Source organism: Rhipicephalus sanguineus, chromosome 2, assembly GCF_013339695.2.
Source record: "Rhipicephalus sanguineus isolate Rsan-2018 chromosome 2, BIME_Rsan_1.4, whole genome shotgun sequence".
Lineage (NCBI taxonomy): Eukaryota > Metazoa > Arthropoda > Arachnida > Ixodida > Ixodidae > Rhipicephalus > Rhipicephalus sanguineus.
In genome coordinates this window covers 190571222-190588675 of record NC_051177.1, presented here as the reverse complement: position 1 = coordinate 190588675, position 17454 = coordinate 190571222, and the positions used below count along the sequence as shown (strand labels likewise).

Here is a 17454-nt window from a genome sequence, read left to right as displayed (position 1 = left end):
CAGCGCATGCGCGTCCCCTTCCCCTCTCTCTCCTCTCCTACGCTCCCCCCATCTCGCGCGCCTGTGGACCGCGTTCCCCACTCGCCCTGTGAGAGTTAACGCCCAGGCTAGAGGGAAGACACCACGCGCGTAGCATTCCTCTTCGCGTTCCACGACGCTTTGACTGAATGGATGCAGCTTACAGCGCGGGACTTCGCCCCAGCTTAAGAAGCTGGCAAGCCAGCTCCTCAAAAATGTTACACCATATCCCGTTCAAGCGAACCATCTCCCCGCTGCTTCGCATCCACATGGTTCCCTTTAGCGGGAGATGATGCACTTTTTTTCAATATCTACGACAACAGGCATGATGTACACAAAAGTTTCAACTTTCCATAAAAAGTTCGTTCTCTAGCTTTCAGTTTGAAAGCAAATATTTTTCATACTGCTGAACTGAAAGAAGATTAACCTCGAATAAAATAGCACTGTCCAGCAGTAATCTTGGCAACAAAAGGATCTCTGACAGCATAGCCCGAACACCAGTTATTGACTTGTTTGTGGTGTGGCCGTTTATTAGTAACACCTTCGTTGTCCATAGACGCTCATCATCACGTGGCTTTCTTCATCATCATCTCTTGTGGGAACTCCTCTTGTCTGCGAGCTTAGCATGAGTGTGGTCGCTTCATCGTGTCTTCGGGGTCTAATAATGTCGCATTGACTGTTGCGCCGCAGTGTCTTGGTTCTTAGATCGCAAGCTTCGCAGTATTCCCATAAAGAGCAACACTTTCACATGCGTCTTCAGTCGGTCACGTGCGTGTTCCTGACAGCGAATCGCAACAGAGTGCAAATATCCTTTGCATGAGGCGCATTCGAAATACTCTGATAAATACGATCAGCGCGGAAGTTGCTCGGCATGTGTTAATACTCTGTGCTAACGGTGTCTGCGCCACATTAGCGCTCGAGCTGGCTTTCAGAAACAAATCTTGTTGAATGAAGGGTGTGATTATTATAAGGAATTTTACGACCCCAGATATATTCACTCGTACAATGTTCTTAATGACGACGGTTTCATCTATGTATGTTTACTGTGAGCTTTTACACCTAACAAGATTGATGTGTGTTGCATGTTCAATGCGTCGTAGCTTCGTTAGTGAGTGTATTGACAAAGCTTTGCTCACCTGACTTGCACCAGCCTTCTTCATCGAAAAGTTCGGCACTTTCTTTCGGTCGCTTGTAGTAGCCCCTAGCCATGCCGTCTATCTGAAAGCGGATCTCACCTATCTCGTGTGGGCCAAGCTTCTTACCCGTGACGAAGTTTATGACCTAAAGATATGAATGCAACAAATTAGGTTCACACGCACGACTTCAGTTGTAAAATATCATTATTGTTCTCTTCGCATTGAGAGGGGTATGCCAATATTACGAATTTATCAAACATTACGCAGCCCAACTTCTATCAGTCTGAAACTGAAAACGAGTTCTTTAACTACCTGCAAACTCTGCCATCTTGCTATAAGTTATATAAATAGTCATATCGCTTCTTTATTATTTATATTTTGATCGATCGCTTGGCTTTACCTACACTGGAACTTCAGAACCTGCCACTTATAGATTGAAATGGCAGATTTTTCAGAGCCTGATAGCCATGTGAGAGCCTTCTGAGAGCGAACCTACCTGCAACACCGCTTCGGAGAACACAGACCACACACTGCGTGTAATGGAACCGTTTTTTTTTCTTTCACGTGAACATGTAGGTGTCAGTGAGAGCTAGTATCCTGGGCAATCTTTTTTACTGTTCGCGTGCTTTTAGTACGGTAGCTTGTCAATGGAACACCAACTCCATCAACTCGCCCAGGCTTTGGGTGCACCAGTTCATGTTGATATTATTCCTATCCTGATGACGAATATGGATTAGCGTACGCGTGGAGTATCTGAATGGTATTTTACCCACAAACATGCGCAAGCATGCGCGGCGCACGTCTTCATAATAGACGTTTTCAAGTGTGTGCAAGAAATTCGTGTATGATTGTTCTGCTGCCGTCCTCTTCCATCGAGGAACATTATTCGGCTTCGCCTAATTGCAGAGCTTGTCGCTATCATGTCCACAAGATAGAGCATGCGCTCCCCTACGCCGCCTTCGTCATCGGACGCTCCCATTTGCAAGAGAACACTGCAATTATATTTGATGATAGCACAGTTCGGGACGCGTTGAAGCTCACCCTTGTGGCTACTCTACTGTAATAAGGTCTACCCAATCGAAATAAGATATTTGTGCACTTCAGCAGTCCATTTTTTTTCATCAACATTCCTGGCCGTTTCTACTAAAATGCCGGTACTCTGCGCACCTCACATTAAAAGAAGCCGGCCCATATGAATGCGAGAGCTCTAAGTGCCCTTCGTCGTAGCAGATTTGGCGTCGTCGTTGGCATCATCGTCCGTGAGCAAAAATAATCCCCCTATGAATGGAATTCGAATAAAACACCAAAACAGGTTACAAAGCACTCCGAATGACTCCAGATTTCCTAGGACAGCACCTGTAAAGCAAGTAATATATAAATACCATGCAACTTCCACGCCTGTGCAACCTAACTAAACAGCGGAGCTGGCCAGCAAGCGCCACTACCTGGCGAACGCAGATTGAGTTTTTGCTTTCTTCTTTCTACCATCTTTATTCCTTTATTATCTATTCTATGTTGCCCTCTCTCCCCATTTCCCTACTCCTTACCCTCACATCGCTCCTCCTCTCCACCACTTCTCTTTCCCACCCCGTACTATGCAATGCAGTGCATGGTTACGTCAGCGCTTACCCTCTCACCTCCTGATTTTGCTCCTCCTTCGCCTCCTCCTCACCCACCATCAGTGATCACCACCTTCGCTTACCTTTCCCTCCCCTTAACTAAACTATACATTGCTACGCCATGCTTTGCCCTCTTCCCTTCTTTGCTCCCTCCTCACCTGCACGTCACTCCTCTTCCACCCCCTTGCTCTACTATACTATGCATAGCTATGCTATGCTAGGAGCCGCTTGCCACATGCCCACTGTTTGTAATTCATAAACAATATTATGCAAGGCCATGCCACGCTCTACCCTCTCCCCTCCTTTCCTTTGTCCTCATCCTTACATCACTCCTCACCCTAACTTCCCTTTCCCACCACTTGCTATACTATACTGTGCATGGCTATGCTATGCTAAGAGCTGGTTGGCACATATCCACTTTCTGCGGCGCATATCCGCCTAGTATTGTGTCTACGATACCACCGGCCTTACTCCGAGCTTACAGAGCTCCGCTGTTGAAAATAGAACATAGCGGCGGCCGTCGATGTGGGTTCCTTCCGCGTCCAATTTATCAGGTACGACGTCTTCGTGCGCTGTGTGGCCCGTAAGTTCGAGACCAGCGCTTGCATTTGCTCTTTATTCGGGTCCTGAAGCTTCGAGAGCAATGTATTCGTTACTAATTTGCCCTCTTTCCAAGATCTGCTCTCGAATCCTCGGGGACAAGGCTTCGCAAGCGTGGCAAAACAAACAGCTCATCTCAATAATGAAGACAAAATGTACCTGATGCTTTTGTTCTCTGCGTGAGATGACACAAAATGATAGCCGATTTCGCCATTTATATATTGTCGTCAGGACATTGACAAAATAGCAAGCGCGACTTCGAATCGAAGAAGGTAGTCGCGTCTGCATGGTGTTGCCATGTTGATTTGTAAATTCAGTTACTGCCGGTTACTGACACAAGGTTTAAAGGCACACGACATAAATTTGATCTAGAATAGACATATCAGGCATCGCTGGGGCGTAGTGCGTGTCAAACAAACACAATTGTCTCCACCTCGCCGACATTTAGACAATTACATATAGAAATTTGTTTTGCTGCACAACCAAGGGACTTGCTTACATGCTACTGCAACCAGCTTGTGTGGTATTGCCAGTCCCGATCACGTGATCAAACATGACCGCACCCTTGCACCGCAGCGGAAAATAGACTTTATATGAGTGCGATGCTGTTGGCTTAAATTTGTTGGATGTGAGCGCTTGCCTTCGTCCGCTTTCACCGCAGCCTTCTCTTGTGTCGCGCCCTAGATGCTGCAACGCTGCATCAGTACGCCTTCCGAAATTTGTCGCATCAGCTTATTATTCTTGTAGCTCTAGAATACTCCCTTTGGATCATTTAATGCGGCATTTCGCTGCCCCTTCATGGATAGATTGCAGAGAGTGATGTACGGTATGACTAAATAATTTGTTTGTTCATGCCGACATGTGAGTACTCATCACGTCTCCGGTGCCTGACTAGGCTCAACATAATTATAGAAAAGTGATATAAATGGATGTGACAATGGCAGCAACTGTGTTTTTCATCTACCATGTCGGAGGTAGTGAACATATTCCTCAACATTGATTACTTTTTTCTCCATTTATTTAGCGTGCACTTCACCATACAATCGCCTAAGTTCGCATGTCAAACAGCAAGTCGCACCTGAAAACATCGAAGCCAATTGTTTCCTATCGCTACATACTCCCTACCTATTGTTACCGCGTAGGAACGTTGTCAGGGAAAGCGCAAATTGCAGGCGAACTGTGCAAAAGCGCAAACTGCAGGCGAAAACTGGATGGCTTTCCAGGCAACCCCGAGAAAATGGAACAGCGGTGATCTACCTATTAATTCCTGCTACTATCAAGCAGCCCAGCCAAGCCTTGTGTGAAACCCGTGAGCCGTATCGTGAGGCCAGCATAAGAAGTACTTTGAAGGCTGTTTTAAAAGCGCAGAAATCGCTCACGGAAAACGCGGGAATATGCCCTCTGTACACGCAATTTCCATTTTGTTCCGTAAGCATAAGAAATGTAAGAAGTCCTTGAGTGCAAAAAATATCATTCACAGCGAAAGATATTACGAGCAAGTTTGTGGCTTTTAGATAGAGGATAATTAATTCCAAAGAAAATACTACGTCCATGGCCAACTGGGGGCCTGCAGAAAATCTCTCTTGTGCGCTTCAAAAAATTTCTTGATGATTGAAATATTTTATGGAAACATTAACGTACACGATTTTGTTGCCTTGCTCTTCATACTACTGGAATGACTGGCTAACCTGTACCCCAGTACAGGTTAGCCAGTCATTCTAAGAACTGGCTAACCCCCCTGTCCTTCCGTCTCCTTCCTCCTCCCCCTCCTCCTGTTCCATGAAAGCGCAACCTGTTTTTCAGTGATAAAAAGCATGCGTTATAAGGAAGCACGTTGATAGATGTATAGGCCAATCTTTGAAAATTTACTTAGAATACTAAGCTTTCAGAGAGTTTGCTTATCCTATCGATGACGTGTTCAACACAAGACATGTGCTCTCTAAAGTGAATTTGCAATTCCTTCATTAATGGTACAATCTATATTTACACGCCATCTAGGCGAATTCGCGCCATCTCAGCAGTGTTACTACGCAGTGTAAACAATACCTGAACTGATAGCCGAGCTAGTTGATATTGATTGATCTTGAATTGATTTGTACGGCGCAAAATAACTCAGACAGCAAAAAAGCACAAACGCACAACGCTGACCCTTTAGTTAGCTTATTGCGCACCATAAAAACACGAACGTGATTTCATTAACAAACAGAAAGAGAGAACACAAATGTTGCCGCAATCTGTATATTTGCATGACTTTGAGGAATTCGTTAAGAAAAAAAATGCGGCAGATCCCACGTACCGTGGGAATCGATGTTATGCGAAGCGTGGGCGGGATGGTGACTGTGGCATAATTTTTCACTTTGAGCGAAACGTTACGCAATGGCGCTAGAGAAATGTGGTAGTGGTACACGCACACTCATGTGTTGAAGAGTGGCGTATGTATTATAAAACCAGTTGTTTACAGTTGCGTAACGATGCCAACAGCAACATGGGTGTTCCCAACACCAGACGCGGTAAGCTGATATGTGGTGCTTATATTATTCTATACTGGATAGCACGAATTCGAACAGGGCAAAGAAGGAACACAGATCCACAGGATTGGCGCTTCTCTCAGCTAAGCTTTATTCAGAAAAAATTCTCTAGATATATACACAGCCGAGTGGCACGCGCAGGCGCACTGCATGTACGTTACAGTCACAATTGCAGTAGTTACAGTTGTTATGCTTGTATTTGTCCGTTATGACGGACAACGCACATACGTTTCACGAACTCTTGTGCATGGGTGGAAGGGGTTCTAGACAGTTGATAAACAAGGTTACCCTCACCGTGATCAGTGAGCACCAGCAGCTGGACAGGACTTGTTATGGAATGCTTTCGTGATCGCGGCTACGAGGGGCTAAGTGTAGTGAAGTGCAAGGTATAGTACAGCTGGTGGAAATCGTGGATGCCTCTTACGATGAAATGATCTATGATGCCTCCTGTCCTGGATGTGACAGCGAGGCCTATTGATGCCCTGTCCCCATCCAAGCCGTCTTTCATGCAGTGTAAGAAGCAGGTGTTGTTGGGTTTTGATCAATCAATGTGGAAGTCAACGGTAATGATGAGGGGCATGGTCCCCTTGGCAGAGTAACTGAAGGAGGCAATGACCCCGGTTTTTGAGTGTTCTGTCTTCAACTCCATCACTCTCTGTGCGTCCGCCGCAGTGGTGCAGCGGTTACGGTGCTGGGCTGCTGAACCGAAGGTCGCGGGTTCGATCCCGGCCGCGGCGGTTGCATTTCGATGGAGGCGAAATGATAAAGGCATGTGTACTGTGTAAGGTCGGTGCACGTTAAAGAACACTGGTGAGCACTGGGTAAACACTGGCTAGAGCACACAGCAGCAATGGTGAAAATTTCCGGAGCCCTCCACTACGGCATCTGTCATAATGATATCTTGGTTTCGGATGTAAAACCCTAACAATTCTGTTTATTATCACTTTCCTCGCGTGTCATTGTGTAAGTTCGCGGTTAGTGTGTTCATTGAGACTCTGTATTACCTGTGGCACATAACCGCATAACATGAACTCTGGTATGCGAGTACGTGACAGAGAAAGGGTTTCATGACATAAGCGACAGCTATTTCGCGTTATTCATGTCGTGACCAGTGAATCATGTTCTTCATGCACTGATCCTCAGCTATGCGAATTTTGGTATATTACAACCTATGCAGACGATCAGGACCTATCTAGCCGCCCAGACGTTGGCGGCTAGATAGATAGATAGATAGATAGATAGATAGATAGATAGATAGATAGATAGATAGATAGAAACGGCCAAAGTGCCTTGGGTTCGCTAAGAAATGCTTCGCATTTAATAGACGGCTAGCTGATGCACTTCGCACTGTTTTTATTACTGCAATAGGTCTCGAGGATGACTTTTTAACCCGAATCTGTTTTATGCCGGGGTCCACCAAGACTTTCATGACGAATTTCCGGCACGGAAGTACGTCAGCAAAATGAACGCCATCATGATGGCGAAGAAAAAAAACTGTAAGAAGGGTTCCGTTAACGGGAGTCGTACCCATAATCTCTCGGTCCGCGACGATGGCTGGCGGGCGTTTAGCCCACTGAGCTACCACCAAACACATTACGGAGGCTACATGAACGCGCCTTTTATCTTTCGCACTTTCCTTCACAGTGCTCTTGGATTGATGGATGGATGCTATGAGAGTCCCCTTTATAACGGGGTGGTGACATCTTTGCCACCAGGCTCGAAAAAAGAAACGCGCCGTTGCTACGACACTCTCAGTGCGTTTCCAATACAACTTCATATTCGTCAACGCTTTAACACACCGTGAGGTGGCAGCTTTAGCTGAAGCCTCGCTCATAGCATCCATCCATACCGAAAAAGAACTTCAGCTACCGCGAAGGTTAAATCATGATCATGCGCGTTAGTGGTCGGTACGAAGATGTGCCAATAGGCGTCAACGTGAGTGCGTCCACATAAAGCGGTGCTATATCTGCCAAACAACAGTAGACTTTGTACAAGCTGTCATATACCAATGCACCGTAAACAAGTACTTCTGGGACGACACGTTTCACTTTCGTCTCATAGCGATTCTCATGACGGAGGGGTCTGCCATCGTACTTTTCGTTAATGTCGCTGTGTCTACATAATATCACCGTATCATTAAACTGTGGCTTGCACTGATGATGCGTGCAATGTGCTGCCATGTTCGATAATCGGTCATTATTTTCGTATTTTCTCTCGTGCTGTCGTAATGTCACATTGGTGCACCTTCGAGTTCGTCAGATATAAGTAATGCCGCATGGCAGAGGGAACTTGGTCACTACATAAACGCGAAGGTGTACACGTTCGCGTTTACGTCGAATGCACTCAACCACTAGTTGAGAGCCTGCGCTGTCCATCTGTGCTGCTTTGCTGTCCGAGTTGTATTTTGCACTGTACAAGTCAATTCAAGACCAAATAGTACCGCCTTAGTTTCAGTATGGTGATTCTAAGTGGTTTTCATTAACACAGATCATACCAATTGCAGCCTCAATAGCTCTCGTTACTAAGTCTGTATTTGTGTTTCTCACAAAGATGACCTCGTATCGCCTGCATAAACTGTAAATTTTGCGTTGTTATCAATGCTTGCGATCTCATCAATGCAAATTATAAACAGAAAAGATCCCGAAAGGCTTCCCGAGCGCACGTCACATTTAACCTGTTTTTCATCTGACCATTCTATCTGCAAACTACATTCTGAGTTCGGTGTTATCAGTAGAATGAATATGAAGCAAGTGTTACACCCCTAATAACTTAAATTTTCAAATTTTAATCAAACCATGTGGTTGACAAAGCAAATCCACAAACGTTTAAACAGCTTTGCTGTCACCGTGAACGAAGAGAATATGCCAAGGGGATCGAAAACTCTAGAAGCAGTTCTAAGTAGGGTGCGTTTCGTGTCACATTTCGCTTGATTCAGGTACTGGAGTAGAGAACTTGGCCAGGCTTCCAAGAGATCGTTCGTTGTGTCCTATTGCATGCCTAAAACAGATGTCTTCTGTGGCCCATCAATTAAATGCGAAGCATTTCTTAGCGAACTTCTGCGAGTTTGAGTCTATCTATCTATCTATCTATCTATCTATCTATCTATCTATCTATCTATCTATCTATCTATCTATCTATCTATCTATCTATCTATCTATCTATCTATCTATCTATCTATCTATCTATCTATCTATCTAGCCGCCTACGACTCTGGGCTCTCCTGGCCGTTTCGTTAATCGAATGTATACCAAAATTGGTATGGGATAACATAACCGTATTACGAACCTAAATGTTATGTCATAACATGAAAATCATGACCAGCATGTCATGAACAGCATGATTAACATTCCACGGCCTTGGGGCTCTTGCGGCCATTCCGTTAATTTCATATATACCAAAACTGGTATGACGTGACAAGAGTTCATGGCGAACATAATGACAGGTCCTAACGTGCAAATCATGACACGCATGTCATGTGCGGCATGATTTACATGATATGGTCTCGGGGCGCTCGCGGCCGTTTAAATGAATGAATATATACGAAAACTGGTATGACGAGACATTTCGACATGACGAACATAACTGACACGTGGTAACATGGAAATCATGACACGCGTGTCATGCACGTCATGATTTACATGCCAAGCTCATGACGCACTCGCGGCCGTTTCGCTAGGTTTATATAAACCAAAATTGGTATTGCGCGATGTGACTGTATGAAGAACATGAATAACAGGTGGTAACATGAAAACCATGACATGCATGTCATGTATGTCATGCTTTACATGCCACGCTCATGGTGCATTCGCGGCCGTTTCGCTGGCTTGATACACCAAAATTGGTATTACGCGACACGACTGTATGACGAACGCAAATTAGAGGTGGTAACATGAAAATCATGACACGCGTGTCATGCGCGACATAATTTTCATGCCACGCTCATGACGCACTCGCGGCCGTTTCGCTAGGTTGATATACACCAAAATTGGTATTGCGCGATGTGACTGTATGAAGAACATGAAAAGCAGGTGGTAACATGAAAACCATGTCATGTATGTCATGATTTACATGCCACGCTCATGGTGCATTCGCGGCCGTTTCGCGGGCTTGATACACCAAAATTGGTATTGCACGACGCGACTGTATGTCGAACGCAAATTAGAAGTGGTGACATGAAAATCATGACACGCGTGTCATTCACGACATAATTTACATGCCACGCTCATGACGCACTCGCGGCCGTTACGCTAGATTGATATGCACCAAAATAGGTATTGCGCGATGTGACTGTATCGAGAACATGAATAACAGGTGGTAACATGAAAACCATGACATGCATATCATGATTTACATGCCACGCACATGGTCCATTCGCGGACGTTTCACTATAGCTTGATATACGCCAAAATTGGTATTGCGCCACGCGCCTGTATGACAAACGTAAATCAGAGGTGGTAACATGAAAATCGTGACAGGCAAGTCATGTGCGACATGATTTACATGCCACGCTCATGATGCGCTCGCGGCCGTTTCGCTCGCTTGATACGCACCAAAATTGGTATTGCGCAACGTGAGTGTATGACAAACATATATGACAGGTGGTAACTTGAAAATTATGATGTGCATATCATTTACGGCATGATTTACATGCCACGCTCATTATCCAATCGCGGCCGTTTCGCTAGCTTGATAGCCTGACCAAAATTGGCATTGCGTAACGCGAATGTATGACGAACATAAATGACAGGTGGTAACATGAAAACCATGACATGCATGTCATGTATGGCATGATTTACATCTCACGCTCATGGTGGACTCGCGGCCATTTCGCTCGTTTGATATACACCAAAATTGGTATTGTGCGATGTTACTGTATGACGAACATAAATGACAGGTCCTAACATGCGAATTATGTTATGTATGTCATGTACGGTATGATTTACATGACACTGTTATGGTGCGCTTCCGGCCGTTTAGATAAGTGGATATATACCAAAATTGGTATGAACATGACAGGAGTGCGTGATGAACATAAATGACCGGTCATGCAGTTTATATACCAGATTATACGTTTCATTGGCATGGTATATACCACATTGAGCATGCACGCGCGCATGGCAAACATGCGACATATGGTGAACTAGATGTCATGGCATGAATGATTTCATTTGGCTCAAAAATAAACAAAGCGATATATGCAGCTCTTTGCTGGCTGCTTCGCATTACATCGATTCCCACAGTGCGTGAGATCTGCCGGATTTTTTTTGCTCCTCGTTTCTATCAAACACTTCTTGCAGCTGCTTCTCATTTGTTTTCCACTTACGTAGGTTCATGCCGGCATTTCTCATGATTGCTTTCTATCGCTGGTAGATGTCTAAAGATTCTTTGAAAGTGTCTGCCCCTATAGCAGATCATTGACATAAAATGATTTTTTCAGGTCAGCGGTTAATGCCTTCCGTTCGTCCTTGGACACTCCCTAACTAAATGATAAGCACCTGTGCTGTTGAACACTATCTTCCCTTTCTTCCTTTTATAACGCAGTTGGTTGCTCCGCCACTACTGTAGGACAAGAATTTCATGAATGCGCAATAAATCAATGCTTTTGCACCGTTGCCAGCTGATCGAGTTCGTTCATTATAATGCACTAGGGAAACCAACGATAAAAACGAAGGCGGCGAAGAACAACAACCCAACAGGACAAGATACTCGACTTTTAGCTAAAAGTTTGTTCAATAAAGGCCACTTCGTCACACACATAGACCAGCAGTGCATGAGTAACTTAGGCTCCTCAGCCACGCCAAAGTAGTACAAACAATAGTGAGCCATGAAAGAATTCAAAACAGCAACGTTCCGTGCTACTTAAAAACGCGAACACTTTGTCAGGAATACTGAGAGACCGCTCGCACTCCAAATATAGCCGCGTTTTCTTTTTCCTACGAGAGATTCGCGAAATTTTACGTAATGCTACACTAATTAAAAGTTGTTATAAAGGCAGTAACGGCAGTATCATGGAAGGTCGCACTATCAGATCCCGGTGGCGGCGGCCGCATTTTCGATAGAGGCGAAAATGCTCGAGGCCCGTGTACTTCGATTTAGGTGGATGTCAAAGAACACCAGACGTTCAAAATTTCCGCAGCCGTCCACTGCAGCTTCCCTCATAGTCATATCGTGCTTTTGGGACGTAAAACTCCTACAATTATATATTAATATTACTGACTTCTCAGTAAATGTTGTGGGAAGCTTTTACAAGAAAAACGTAAGGACGCTTAAGATTCGCCTTTAAGAGTTGAACGCGATAGCGATATCCTGCCCCTAGTGCGTACTTCGACTACTTAGCACGTTCTTCTTCTTCTATGTTTTTACTCGAGAAGTTCAGATTCTGCATTAATGTAATGTGATTGACAAAGTACAGAGTGGTCGCATAACCACAGCACGCCGAGCTTTGGTGTCTGCCATCTCTGCCTCCGTCTTGCGTGGCCGCCCTGGGTGTCGTTCCCCACTTGACACTGATGCGCCTCCAAAACTCGCCGATGAGGAAGACACCGCAGTGCGGCTGGCGCTTGTAGACGACACAGTATCCATCACAAGCGTGTTAAGAGCCCTGTGGCGTGAGCGAATGTCTGTGCGCGTAATTTTTTTTTTGAAGTGTCATTGAACCCACTACGTGTGTGTAACAGAATTAGCGCACTAAGGTGTGTGCCTTATGTAAAGGGTAGCATTGCTTTAAACCAAGAGCAATTACGCGCGAGAAACATTTGCGAAGTTGCGATGCACCCACTACGTGGACTTAAGGGAATACTTGCAGTAATGTGTGTGCCTTTTATAGTGGGTGACTGGCTTTAAACCACGCAGTCCTTATGATATTCACGGGGTGTGACGCCCGATAGCAATGTACGCTTGTACCACGCAATATTACTGCGATATTAGATCTCGTACCATGACACCTGTATACAGGACGCGTATGTATGTGAAGCATCAAAGTACTTTCAGTGAAGTTCCAAGCAGAGGCGTGACTATGTGGTAGAGGATCTGCTTGCCACGAAGACGGCCTGGGTATGATTCTCACTCGGACCCAACATTTTTATTATTTATTTTATTTGCGGCTTTCTTGATTTTTCGGTCACGGAGAAGATGATGATTTTTTGCTCAAAACCAACGCCGCCGAAACCGACGCCGACGGCGGAATTAATGCAGAACGAGCTCTGTAACGCTATCGCGTTAAATTGATTAAATACCTGTACTTTTTGAAAGATTGCTTTTACCCGGCTCTGATGGCTAGTTACGTATGCACTGCTTGTTTGTGTGTGCAGTAAAGTGAGCATTCTTCAATAAACTTTTCTCTGTAAGTACAGCGCTTTTCCTGTCTCTTCGTCTTCGTTGTTTTCGTTTTTATCGCAGGATCCTTTTTCGATTTTAAGTCGGCGATTCCGTTCTCCTTTAAGATTATCGTCATTTTTAAAGCATTTTATCTGTTTTGCGGTGTGCGTTTCTAACTGGTTGGTTGTGTGTATGTGGATGCCACCTATCGAATTTGCGGCGTAGCGTTGTCGATGGCTTACATAATAGAACATCAACTTACACCTGAGTAAGCCTAGACGTAAAACGTTTTGGGCATGTGCAGCGCTGTTACTTTGCAACCGTGTAGTGCTATCTTTCTTCTGTGTCCCGTACGCTGTTTACACAAGTATGTGTTCGCACCAATGCCGGCTAAACACAATTCTGGCTAACCCTGCTAACCAGTAGTCCAGTAAGCCATCTTAGAAACGAGCCACTGAGCCAAAGAGAGTCAACGTAGGTAATATTACGGAAGTGCAGCTGTTGAATAAAATTTTATATGCCATCTTATTGCAAGGTGTCCCATGCAATAAGGAGGTGACATTGCATATCTGCGACTGTGAATGTGCTGTACTTCAAAGAAGCTCTGTCACATCAGATTCGGTCGTTTGGCACGTGATACGCTCAATGGAACTCTGACGCCAGTTACATTGCAACACATGTAATGTTTGTTTGGAGTTCAGTAAATAAAAAAATGCGTAGCTTGCACAATGAACTGGACTTTATTCTTCAGTAATTTATCCCTTATCAGCATGGGTGGTTATCGGGCAATTAATTGCTAACAAATGTGTTGCATGGCTTCAGTCTATATTCCTGGGGGGTGGGTAAATCCGCTTTCTTAAGATTGGCTTTCTTGAACAAAATTGTACATATGAAGCAGGGTCGTTACCAACATCCATTGCTCCATAGACTTCAGCTGTGTAGAGTGTGCAGTAATGCATGTGTTCTTGTAACAGAGAGCCACATGTTGCCTCACAGACGCGTTGTTCTTCTGTAGTGTTTGTTGAATGAAATGTCGGAAATAAAGCAGCTCCACCTTATCATGCCACACATTTTGCGACTGCAAAAAAAGCTCCCCTTCAACTGTCCTACTAACAACATAGACTGCTCTCAAGAGCATTCACTGTTGATATTACGGAAAGAGTTTCAATTTCATAGTCTCCGTGACCGGGACATAGTATGAATCGAGATAAAGAATATATCGTCGTGTAAAATACAAGCTTTCCTACATGACTATTCATGTGCCCAGCACCACTCAGACGGGCGTTTCAATAAGAAGACCTGTATTTGCTCCTTACGTCGTTGAATAGACACAGGCGACGAAGTTGTAATGGGTCAGCTCAGTGCCCTTGGGCAAGCCTGTGGTGCCTGACGTGTAGGCCACTGCAAGGACTGTGTTTTTCGGGTCCGGAACAGGTAGCTCTTGGTACTCCTTTTCGTCCAGCTTTGCGAATTCAGCTGCTGACACGAAGCCGGCAGCGTGTCCCATGCAGAAAAGGCCCTGTCGAAACAAAGTTTGCTTTCAGAGTGGTCATAGGATGCGATATGTAATACGTCTAGCTTTCCCGCTCGCGCCGCTCACTGTTGCCAAGAAATCAGAAACTTCGGCTTTTTATTATCGTACTTTGTTCTGAAATAAACACACCCGAAGCACTCTTGTTTCCGCATTTTCAGTGCCACAGTAGTCAAGATGACGTTTACGACTTAGAATTCTGAGGTCCCGATGCATTGTTCCACTCTCTGCCTGTTGGGTTCCAATTAAAAATTAAGCTGCTTGATAATGGGAATAGCGCAGCAACTGGGAAGTGTTCCCTGTGCATGCTTTACGAATGTAAGAACAAAAAATCGAGAACTGAACGAGGCGATCGCTTCGTTGTCAGACAAAGAAACATGAAGTCTTCCTTGGCTTTTTACGGGTGCAAGAAGAATACAGGATGCGTTAACTTGCTCAAAAATTTAAAATATTACATGACTACATACATTACCTGAAAACCTCGTTGATTATAAATGACCTTCATTTCCCAGCATGTTTCACGAATGAGTACCCTGACATCGTACTTTCTTTCCAGTGTTAAAGGGACTGTCTACCGCTCACAAAAAGTTTTCTGATTGTGGTGAAAATGAGAAGATCGTTCGTCACATCGGCAGCAACGAGCACGCTTTGGTCCCCAAAAAAAGGAATTATGTTTTTAATTTGATGTTGCAAATCGTGAAAGAATGACCGCTAGCGTCACCAAACGGCGATGTGGTTCAATCTACTGGTAGGACAAGACATCCTCGCGGGTAGACTAATTTTGCTTAAAAACAAACAGGTATAACACAAAATCGTATTTTACGCACTTCAGGCAGCTCTTGGTTGCGTCAGAGAGTAATTTTTTGCCTTTTTTTCCTCACGCGTCTAAAAAGGTGCCCGGTGGCGCTGCTTGCGGCGCCGCCTTCTTTGTCGTCGGCTTCAACTCATGCGCCATGCCGTGCGGCCCTCCGCGCTGGTCGTACCGTGCCGCAGTGTATTGTTGCTGTTAGGATGTGCTGCGCTTTGAAGGCGTGCCTTTATAGTCTCCTTTTGATGAACCAACTTGGCTTGGATTGCAGCAGCAGTGCTAAAATAAACGCATAGACTGCGATTACAGCAAAAGAAGTGTTCTGTAATCGTATAATAAGGTTTAATTTAACCGCTAGCGCGCTGAAAACGACTGTTACATTCATTACATTAGTGTTCTGCAAAAATAATTTAATCCTACAGAAACCACGTGTGCTTTCGGTTTTAATTTTTACCGGCACTACAATCGTCATCGCGTCCACCAACCAGTGTTGTGAGCATGTTTCACGCCAAAGGAAGAAGACCGAACGCAGATCGAAAAATTCTGTTTTAAAAATTTCTACTGACTTTCCAGAGAAACCGCTGCAAGGTTGGACACTTCAGACGGTATGCTTTCTATTGTGGTACAAAACAAAAAATTGGCCGCGTATGTGCGTGCTTCGCTGCAAATGTAGTCGAGAGACGATAGTCTTGTGCCGGCCGTACTACACGAGTCCTCCTCCTCTATGTTGAACCGCCGCATCTGGCTCACAGCGTCGCATTTTCAGCGCAGCCTAAAGCGCACCATGAGACGATGCGAAGCAGCGTTTCGGCATGTAGAGCCCCCGTTTCTGAGGGTGAGTGGGAGGAGAGATGGGAAGTGGAGAGGAGGAAAGGGGAGAGGGGAGGGGAGTGGTGAGGAGGTGTGTGGAGAGGGCTTGCGCATGCGCAGTTAGGGTGGTCACGCCGCACACCACCACCACCAGTTTGAACTCTGCCATAAGATACTTCGCATCTAAAACACTAGAATTTTCAGCGCAGCCTAAGAAACATTAGGGTCTTTAGAATTACTTGTCTATCTATTTTCTAGTAAAGGAACACACCACCTAATACTTACGTATTGATGTTGCGCCTCAGTATGCGTAATATTTGCTTTTTGATCGACATGCTCACAAGTATGAACGGCCGTACCAGTTCAAGATGGCTGGGCATTCAGAGAGTGGTTAAACTTTGGCCGGGTGGCTGAATCGGGTGACAGACTGACAAACAGAAAGACAGTCAGACAGATCAAAATTTCTGCGTTTAAGTTCCCCAAGAAACACTATCGTCTTTAAAAAGCGATGAAGGACGGTAGACAGTCCCTTCAATAGACTTCCGTTTGCATTCTTTGCACGGCATTGATTTTTGGCAGAAGACCTTTCAAAACCGCGTATCCGAATGAATTACACTACTGAATAACGAGATCTCATTACAGCATGACAACTGCGGCTCTAAGAAAATCAAATGGGTCCCTCCAGTCTGATGCAGTGCACATATTAGTGCCACGCACGCAGCAGCGAATGCGCGGTTTCGTGTCAAAAACAGCTATAATCGGTCGCTCTATCCTTGGCTAACAAACTCGTCCAAGGGACCAGCTACGTGGGCACAGAAAAGAACATGGTCGTTTTCTGATTTTGTGAGCGCTCGAGCTATTCAAATGTTTGTTTCGAGTTCAGTAAATAAAAAAAAATTGCGTAGCTTGCATTGGACGCACAATGCTATAGAGGTAGCGGAGCTGATGGGCCCGTTAGTAGTCCTGGCTGTCGCTGTTTTCTTATAGTTTGAAAGTTTTCTCTTTCTTGCTTTTTCTATCTTCTCTCTGTTTCTAGTTCATGTCTGTTATGTCTCTGTTTATTTCTCTTTCTCTAACTCTATATATA

The 17454-nt window shown here is 44.9% G+C and overlaps 1 protein-coding gene across 1 annotated transcript in view; it reads right to left on the bottom strand.

The window, feature by feature from the left end:
* LOC119382105 (uncharacterized) overlaps positions 1-17454 on the bottom strand; it is a 57267-nt gene that overhangs the window by 18455 nt on the left and 21358 nt on the right. Inside the window, exons 5-7 of the mRNA XM_049413011.1 lie at positions 14535-14737; positions 5108-5165; positions 1155-1299 (exon numbers count right to left, since the gene is read on the bottom strand). Coding sequence (XP_049268968.1) covers positions 1155-1299; positions 5108-5165; positions 14535-14737 — 406 coding nt within the window. The remainder of the gene's footprint in view (positions 1-1154; positions 1300-5107; positions 5166-14534; positions 14738-17454) is intronic.